General features: G+C 35.4%; 1 protein-coding gene across 1 annotated transcript; it reads right to left on the reverse strand.

Annotated features, from left to right (window-relative positions):
* Positions 1-6,840: 6,840 nt before the first annotated feature.
* Positions 6,841-8,421, reverse strand: LOC108683404. The gene is made up of 5 exons (XM_018172715.2): positions 8,369-8,421; positions 8,121-8,220; positions 7,903-7,972; positions 7,560-7,618; positions 6,841-7,099 (listed from the first exon to the last, which is right to left on the reverse strand). Exons 2-5 carry the CDS (start codon positions 8,193-8,195, stop codon positions 6,995-6,997), a joined length of 309 nt encoding a protein of 102 aa, XP_018028204.1. The 5' UTR covers positions 8,196-8,220; positions 8,369-8,421; the 3' UTR covers positions 6,841-6,994.
* Between the last annotated feature and the right edge of the window lie 1,904 nt (positions 8,422-10,325).

Raw genomic sequence — 10,325 nt, forward strand, 5'->3', positions numbered from 1 at the left:
CAGCCAAATGTTGAATTGAATATTGATGTTACGTTTGTTCACGTTCAATCTTATTGTAGTGCTTGAAGAGGTAGCTAATTCTTCATTTAATCACGTCCGTACGTTGTTGCTCTTTGGCCTGTACTGAAAACAAGTTTGAATGAGAGGATGAACTCGCTTCTCTATCAGTTGTGTAGCGAACTGATAACCGATCTAGGAATGCGCTAACTAGTCAGTGGAACTGAAGAATTTTTTACATTGCCTGGAATGATTAAATAAAATTATTATAGACGATTTAAAGATTAAGCTTCTAACGATAGAAATTTTAGGTACATTGAGTGAAATTAGAAAGTGTTTTGCCGGGATTTTCAGTCCTTTTGTGTGTAATATATTGGAGTTAATTCCATTCGGACGTAACTCCATATTGCAGATTTTTTAAACCAAAAGAGCTGTTGGAAAACATACACTTATATAACTTCTCGAGACACGTCTCCGATAAAAAATTACGCTTCTTCGAGTCGTTAGATTTTCCTTTCCAAATTACTCCACAATTTTTGTAATCTCGGCGATGTTGTGTCTTTTCAATGCCTCCAATAATTATTAATTGTCTTTCAACCAATTCATCCCAAAAGCCATATTCTAATTCGATATGCTATTTATATAGCCTTAAGTAATTGGTTCTTAATTTATACTGCTCGTTAGTGAATTCAAAAACTATTGCTAAATACGGGCTCAACATTCGTTCTGCTCATTCCTTCATTCTTTATCGATCAAAATTATCGCTAGGTCTGTATTGGTTAGCCCAGCTGCTAAAACATTTATCAATCGGCTTGCAAATTTAGTTTTTAGTTTGCCTCGAGATTTATTATTTCCTTTAGTTATTCACACTCTTTAATTCCATTTTATAAATGATGAGTAATGATAAGGAGCTTCCTAATAATTAAAAGGCTTTTTATTTTATTTTCTGATCTTTTATCTTTCGTACAAATTTTATTTGCTTGTTTGGAGACATCAAACAATTTCACATCGGTTTCGTGGTCCGCACTTTCCCCCTAATCAGCAGCCTGCAGATTGCTGGTCGCTATTTACTGGTAAAAACAGAGTTCAAGCTAAAAGATATTCAAGTTCAAGCTTCAGGCAGAATAAGTGATTCCATTGATTCGCAATTTTAGGTTTAGATCAAAAACTGCTAACACAATAATATATGGCGAAAAAGTCGCAGTAAATTAAATTTTCAGGATTTATCCGTGGATTTTTATTCAATCCCTTGTCAATTAAATTGCTCAAAATGATCTCAACTATAAATTTACGTGCTCTGGCTTTTCATGCTTTAAATTCAGTCATAGAGTAAATCTTTACATTAATGTACCTGTTTTTCCACGCGCACTTTTTCACTTCAAACTATCACTTATATACCACCGCTATTGGTGATATCGTTTGTCTAAAATCCGGTCTAAATTTTAATGTCTATTGAACTTAATCACAAAATACCATCGACCAGAAGATCAATACTCAATCCATGACTGTTCTTTTTAGATATTAGTGTCCTCTCCACACAAATAAAGAATTGTTGGTTTCACATTGCAACGTCTACATGCTCATTTAGCTCGCAACCAAACCTGCCACCTGAACCTTTGTCCAGTAGATGAAGGCGCGTCTTTGTTTCTCTCAAGGTTTGGGAGATTGCGGTGCGTTTGACCCTTAATTTTATGGCGGTAAAAATGTCAGGGAGATCGTAAAAAACGCCGTGTGCCGCCTTCCAGACATCCATGAGCTCGGAAAAGAGATTTTTCCCGAATAAACGACGTTTTAGCGCGCGATCTTCGGAACGGTTTCGCGGTCGTAAAATTCATAGTCATGACTTAAATTAGCAACTACGAAGAGAGTGCCTATTATGAATAATAATACTTTTCAATAATTTTAGAAAATTTTTACATGCCTGCCAAATTGTTAATCAACCACAGTATTTTTATGTAAAGTTATTATATTATAAATAGTCGAGTGCTGAGCCTTTTCATAATTAATAGTCGCAATAATTACGTGAAGCTAAACTCAACAGGTATTATGTATATTGGCACAATTCCTGTTAAACATCAATTCTATTGCGTCATTAGAATTTGTTTTCAGTAAATAACTGGGAAGAAAAAATTAAAAGATTTTCAAATCCCCTACGGACCAAGTGCATGTGTCACTGCACGCCAACGTTTAAGCTGAGATTTTTCATTGGAAATAAAATTTTATAAGAATATTTATTCGCAATGAAAGATTGCTATGTAACAGGCAACTTCAATATACGCCTGAAAACTATTCTTAATGAAGTTGGTAAGAACGACTAATTTTAACGCGCAATCTGCTAAATTATCACACGAAAACTTATTGGCATTTGCCCGGAAACCTCCGAAGTTACCATTTATAATTAACATTAAGAAAAAGTTCATGTAAAATAGGGCTAAAAAACTTTAATAAATCAAGATAAATGAGAGCATCATTTTTCCGCCGCAAGAAATAATTTCAATAATGAGAAATAATAAATCGGACTTTATTTTTATTTAGAGTTTCAACAGTTTTTCAGGTTTTCTCAAAACTTCCTTCTCAATTACACTTAGGCGTCGAATAATGATTTTGGATAAAAAAGACACGATCGCAGTACTGAAATAAAAATCCATATATTCTAACGTTTCGGCTATCTACACTTTAGCCATCATCAGAGTGAATAAGATGATAATCTGGAAAGAATAGAAATTCAGATAAAAATACAGTAAACTAGACTATCTGATCAGATTTTATCTATATAAATTAAGGAAATTTGACATCTCTTGGTATTTTACATTGATGTACGGATTATTTTATCTTATAGCTATTGCCTCCGCTATTCTAAGGTCTAATATTGCAGAAAAAGAATGAATGACAGAGAAGCAGTCTCAGAACTGCGATCGTTTCTTTTTTATCCAGAATCATTATTCGACGCCTAAGTGTAATTGAGAAGGAAGTTTTTAGAAAACTTGAAAAACTGTTGAAACTTTATATAAATTTCAATAATGATTGAAACTTTTAATATATCGAGATTTTATAATCTATTTCAACAAAATTATACCACTCAATTACAATGAGTTTTATCATCAGATTGACCTATGAACTTGTAATCGAATTTCAAAAAAATGAACTTATAATTGAATTTCATTGGTGTAAAAAATCATCTAACTATGTAGGCAAATTACGCTGTTGCACACAATTTGCAATCTATCGAATTTTTTTGGCAAAATCACAAATCGAAGCCAGAGCAGAAGCTCTGATGTAGAGTGGCTGCACGATAACCAAATAGTGTTTGTAGTTTGAGGAAAGGAGAGCCTCGTAATCTAAAATTTTAAAAACTCAATCGTGAACAATGACGATTGTGAGCTTGAGTTGTTTGTTTTGCCAAAATTGCATTTCATCTTTTCTAATTCTCCCAAGAAATGTTTGTATTCAATGTTACAAAGCTGTTTTTATAATAACCGAAACACAAAGCGGAAATTTTAAACGTAATAAATTAAATTTTATTTGATGCGCGCAAACATCTTATGTTCAAGGCATCCGACACTGACTCTGCCTTGCAGCCTTGTCAGTTTTTCACTTACGTACCAAATACCAATGAGGAACAACAGCCAGTGAAGAAATCTTTCACAATATCAATAGTTCTTTATAAACGCCCTAACTTTGATCAATAATGAAATTCGAAAAAATATATATTTCTCGGAGATCAGTTCTCTGTCAATTCTAAATATCGCATCATCTAAAATATTAGCCGGAATTCAGGAAATGGATTAATATGGAGATTTAGTTACTCCTTTAATTTAGTGCTCTCAAATTTCTCATAGAAAGATATTTACTTTTATGGGGTCCTCTGCGAAATTTTATTAAGCAACTGGGCTCTGCTGCTCTGTCTGCTGTTAGACAGCCCCAGTAGTATAAAGTCGCAACCGTCGTAATAGTTCTTGTAGTTGACATGATTTACTTACGGTTGTAAATCCCATTCGGCCTCATGTACGGTATCTAATATTAAAATACTACAGTTTCGTGTTGAATATGAGCTGTTACACTTGCAATGCATGAATGTAGTCGAACGTTTTGGTTCGATATTAGTTCGTATGTTGCATTATGGGCCAACTTTTAAATTATGCTTTATTATTTTGGCACATTATATTTTGGCTGCTGACGGTCACAAAGTTTGAATGAATTTAACCTGCAATCTGGACATCGACATTAGAATAGACCTGTAAAGTAAGCCAAGAGCAACGTTTTCGGTACAATTAATGCCTAAAGAAATTGAGTAGAGTGTAGGAACATTACGTAGGTATGGGCCCATATTTTCAACCTCTTTTTTGGCGTTTCTAAAAATATAATTTGGTATAAATATTATTTAAATGAATGTCATATCATGGTTATACATGGAAATTTGGCATTTCGTCCCATATAGTATCCCCTAACATACCCCTACAATGGCCCGTATGCTAAAAAGGGCACTAGCACTACGAAGTAGCACTACGCACTGCAAGCCGTAGTGCCTACTATAGTGCGACATGGAACACTACGGTTGGCATGCTAAATAGGGCACTAGCACTACGAAGTAGCACTACGCACTACAAGCCATAGTGCGGTACTAGTGCGACATGGAACACTACGGTTGGCATGCTAAATAGGGTACTAGCACTATGAAGTAGCACTACGCACTAAAAGCCATAGTGCGGCATAGAACACTACGGTTGGTATGCTAAATAGGGCCAAAAGCCTAACGCGCACTACAAAAATCTGAAGTGTCCTACACACCGCACTTCACGACGACACTACGGTATATTTAACTTTGTTTACTTCGTCAGCTATGGATCTGTTTGGCTTACAGCAAAGGCATCATCGGGTAAAAACCTCAGGAACTACATGCCATGAATATAAAAAAGTGTACCGCTTTAGTGAACAACATGTTATTCGTATGGCTGACATTTTCCTTGGCGAAACAAATGAACAGCGTAGAAAATACTTTTCTTGTTTTTGACACCATGTTTTGAATTTCATTTTTTTTTTGTTTTTTTTTTCTGGAGTCATTTTGAATTCTTCTGCAAGAACTTCTGCAAGAAGAACCATGCTTCTCTTTTTTGTTCGATGTCTTTGGGAAGCGTGGACTTTGAATATATGATAGGAAAGGTGCGCAGACGCATGGCGAATTTCAGCTCACCATCACAATTTGCACTAGTACCATTACCATCACAATTAGACATTTTACATCAATCTTCTGCAAAGAATGAGAATTACTTAGGGAATAATAAATTATTTGAGCACTTAACTACCATTCTTCAATAGACTCATAGAGTAGTGCGGCACTATAAAGTACTCTAACAGCGAAGTAGCACTTCAAAGTCTTTCTGCATACGAATCAGTAGTGCGACACTAAGCGACACTAAACATTGTAGAGCTACTTCGAAGTGCTTAGTGTCTGTGACGCATTTAGCATACCAATTGGACACTTCGTAGTGCATAGTGCTACTTCGCAGTGCTAGTGCCCTACTTAGCATGCGGGCCAATGTCTGCACTTAGTTGCATGTAATGAGTTTAGATTAATTCGGGTAGATAATTAGCATGAGACATGGTCAGACTCACTAAAGTATAGTTAACAGGAATAGTTTTGCAGCTCAAACCATCCTATATGACAGAATTATTTTCAGCTGCGTAGGAAGCTTATCGTTATTTTGACTTGAAATTATGCTCCTCAAATTGTATACCAAAAGGCATCCAATGGCCCAAATTAACTTTCAAACGGAATTCCGTCAATTTTGTTGTCAATAAATGGGCGTCCTGCATCGATCGTTATCATAAATTAAGTGCAATTAATACTTTCTGGATGTAGGTGCCCATATATAAAAAAAGAACTCTACATCATAATTTTTATGACCCTACATGTTTGAGGTAAAGCAAGTGAAGATGTTACAAAATGTATGAATGTACTAACGCTTCTCTACATTCTTTTGGTAGTATACGAGATGCTTGATAATTTACTTACTAAAAGCAGAATTATATTTAGCTGGCCACGTGTAAACATCTTTCCATAACCATGTTCTGAGTCCGATTAATCAGACTTTTCTTCTCCGTATTCTGTGTTAGTTCAAATTAGTTTTCCTTTTGTATAGTTTATTATTGCATGTTTGTGCTCTTCTCTTCACTCTTTTATTCAGGACTGTCTTGGCTTTATGTCGGGCATTTTAGCCAGTTGGGTTTAGCTTTGCCGATCATTTGTACGTTAGCCAATCTTAGGATTTATTAATATATGGGTTTTTATCTCCAGTCTCTGATTCTGCGTGCTTGCATGCCTTATCTCTAGTCTTAGACAAGCTGCGAACACATCAATTGATGTTTTTCATAATAACGGTTCTCATTTTCAGCGTTGTTGCTGAGAACTCGTCTATGATTTCCGTCTCAGGAAGCAAATAGGAATACATTTTTTTATTGTTTGATTTGTATTTCATCGTGCCGCTACTGTTTAGTGCTAACTGCCCTGCAGGTCGTTCGATTAGTTCAGGTCGTGCAGGATCAGTTCATCTTGGCTACAGTCACTTCCTCTCTTTTTTCCAATAGATGGTTTTTTCCAACATATTTTTTATACTCAGCTGCTTGCAGATGTGATTCAGAGACTACTTGAAATCCCGTGAGTAATTAAATTGTTATTCTAGCTCATTAAAAATATAATGATGTTGTGTGCCCAAAAATTAAAAAACTAAACTAGTTGTAAAAATTATGATAAATTTATTCAAGTTTTTAATCAACAAATTTCAATTTTTGCCTTCAGCATCAATGCGCATGAAAACATAAATAGAATCAATTGAAACTAATAACTCAGAGTTGAATATTTTGGAATTGAAACCCATCGTTGTATGACATCACCAATTTTATAATTTTTGACTGATGAATGTATTTAACGGATGGGTACGTGCGTCGTAGAAACTGCTTTCGTCCGGAAAAATCAGACGATTTATTTCAGTTCATTTAATCACGGGGCTTTGGTGCAGCAGTATATTCCGTACCAATTAGTGAAGGGGTTTACCCACACCCAAATCCAGCCAGGGAACGGGCAAGACTTGGCCCAATATCCATTCTGAAATGATAAAAAGGTATTTTAATATATCATACAAAGTTGATTTCTTTGTAACGCCGTTCTCTAAAGAATACAAATTATTCATCAATTAACGAGGGCTGAATTTATTCATGTAGCGAGATCTAAAAGGTTAACCATATTAATGAGAGAATTTTTATTCATCACGCTTTGAATTATAACTAAATTAACATAACAAACTTCAGGAACGATGAGCCAGTCTCATTAAATGATTGGGGGATACGACATACATAATTAAGGAAGCATTTTTTCACGCCAATAATCCTATTATAAAGGACGTTTAGTAAGTGATTTGTCATACTCTAGATAAAAATACTAGCCAATGTTGGTTCATACATGCTCATTTACAGAAATACTTTCTCTGCTTAAGTACCTTTATCTAGCAGAATTACTTTAATACAGGTTACATTTTATAAATTTTGTTCCAATTGTTTATACTTACCCCAAACCAAGTATAACATGACATGCCAACGATACCATCTAAGCAGCCAGCCCTGGCTTCTGCATAAACAAAATACAGATCAAATTCATGTTCGTGCGAATAATGTCGCAAATCTATATTTAAATTTTCTCCATTTTAATTTTGCTTATTCAATGGTCGTATTATTAGTTGATCTATAACTACTGTATGGGATATTTATTTCAAGAGAGTCAATAGTATAAAAACAAATGACTTATTTCACGTAAATTTGGTACTTTAAACTTTACAAAATTCCTCGAAAACATTTTTGTGATTAAAAAAATAATTAAAATGAATACTCATGAACAATAAATGAGGACGGTACCGCGAAGATCCTGCTCAGGGACAGGCTCGGCGATCCGTGCCAATTCAGAATTTTCCGGATTTGAAGCTTTCTGCAGGGAAACAACAATCAAATGTTGTTAAAAGAGCAAATGCTTGCAACATGATTCAATATGTAATTATAATGATTTAAATTAGTAATTTATTAGTAACGTCTAATCAAAATTCACAAAGATTTAATAGCTATACAAACGACCTCACCATTCGGGTACGCAAGGGCTCTGCACCAGCCACTGCGACCAGCAGCAACACGCACAGCAGCGACGTCTTCTGCATCGTCGCAAGTTGCTCTCGGGACTGGCTGCAAAGAATAAATGTTGAAAATTTATCAAATTTATTTCAAGCATTTCCATATAAATTTAGTTTAAATTGTATTCCCACTTTTCTTATCTGGAGATTCCTATCAAAATATGAAATCGACAAAATCAAGTGAAAACACAGTAACTTACTTCTGGTACGGTTGGGAATTTTCCTCTGTATTGTACAAACAGCTGGAAAATCTGCACTGAGTCTGTGCCATCGCTGCGGTCAGGTTATATAAACTGCTCTGCAGCAGTTTATCAGGCTGTAAATTAATCTGGGCTTCATTTCTAACAAGTGGTAGCGATTAGTTAATCTTCATGATATCTATTCGGCTCTATTCATTTTGCATTGATCTATTTTGATGTTCGCTTTTTGTATAGAATCTGTCGAAGCTTGGACAAGTATGAATATAACCCTGCAACATAAATTCGTGATGAAGCGCACTATTCTAAAAAAATAAAAGCAATAGGAAGGTCAAAAATTGATGTGCAAGTTAAATGATTCAGGGTTTTGTTGAATAGGCACCATTTACGATGAATACTTGGAAGAATAATGTCCTATTCAAGCAAGTACAGCTCGATTATCTGAAACAAAACGGATGAAAAGGCCCCTTCTAACCATTGTATTAGATCATTTGTAAATGCCATGGTCGACTCGAAATATTGCTTCACTGTGAAATTTCTGCTCGAGCTTTGAAAGAAGTCACTCACTTGAACCGGAATAGAAAAGCCATGAAGTTAAGTCAACGGTTTGAAAGCCAAGCTTTATCACTTGCACGTTTTCTGGACGCATACTTTATTTAAGTCACAAAACTGAGCATTCGATACTAGCAATAAAATACAAAATCGAATATTTCGTTTGAACTATACTCTGCACCTGAACATTACAGCAAGAAGGAGCGATTTTTTTATTAAACTTTGTTCGCTATTTGGCAGTTATCCTTGCCATCCAAAATCTGATAAAAATTATTGCTCATGAACAATTTTATATTTATTTAAGCATAAGGAAACTAAGAAATCCGTCATATCAAAAACAATATCAAAGTCATACACATAATGTAAACCTTTTTCTTCATTCTAACACATGCGCATGAGGGACACGAATAATATTCACTTGCAAAAATTTTGGTTATGGAAACGAGTACTAACATATCACACCTATAAGAAATTATTCATCATAAAAATGAAGGTAATAATTGAATGAACGTAAGATCGATATATTTTTGCAGAAGAACCGTTGCAGTGCCGGTGCTTCTGCCGGCGCTAGACAACAACGTTTGGCGGGAAGCTCAGGAGTGTTGGTAGCTCGGCAGTGAAATATTATAAGTGACCAGATTGCATTATATGCCGACTTCATTACGCATTAAATGCCGGCTTCCTGATGCATTAAATGCCGGCTTCCTGATGCATTAAATGCCGGCTTCATGACGTATTAAATGCCGGCTTCCTGATGCATTAAATGCCGGCTTCCTGATGCATTAAATGCCGGCTTCATGACGTTACAGTGGCATCCAGCATGCACTTGAGGTGCGATAACGGATACGGACGACGGGAATCCGGCAATAATGGCTCAAATCGCAGCCATTCTCTGAGAAAACGGCGTCTGTGAAAGGTTTTGACAGAAAAGACGCTCATATCCCAATCTCTTAAATAAATTTGACTGAGTGACTTAAAGCCAAATTGACTTAAAACCAACAGCCAGCAGAAGAAAATAAATCAAAGAAAACAGAAATAAAAAACATAACTCAGTACTAACTGCTATGAGTGACAGCTAGAGAGCGCATTTTCTCGGACGTCACGGACGGACATGACGAGAACAATAGCGCTTTTTTCCATAAATGAGAAAATGCGCTAAAAATACAAATCGAAAAAATGTCAGAATAAGAGGTCTAAGCTACTGCTATTCAGTCATCGGGGCGGATATCTATTAACTAGTTTTCATAAGAGCTCGCAGTTTCATGAATTTTAATCATCAGAAGAAACTGCACAGTCAACATGAACATCTTCAAAACACTTCACTTCAAAGCCGCAAAATTTATTGCAAAGTTTGTGCTTTCGCGTTCCTACATTCGTCAAATTTTAAAAATTTGACAAACTTTATTTA

This window comes from Hyalella azteca, unplaced genomic scaffold (genome assembly GCF_000764305.2).
Source record: "Hyalella azteca isolate HAZT.00-mixed unplaced genomic scaffold, Hazt_2.0.2 contig7587, whole genome shotgun sequence".
Lineage (NCBI taxonomy): Eukaryota > Metazoa > Arthropoda > Malacostraca > Amphipoda > Hyalellidae > Hyalella > Hyalella azteca.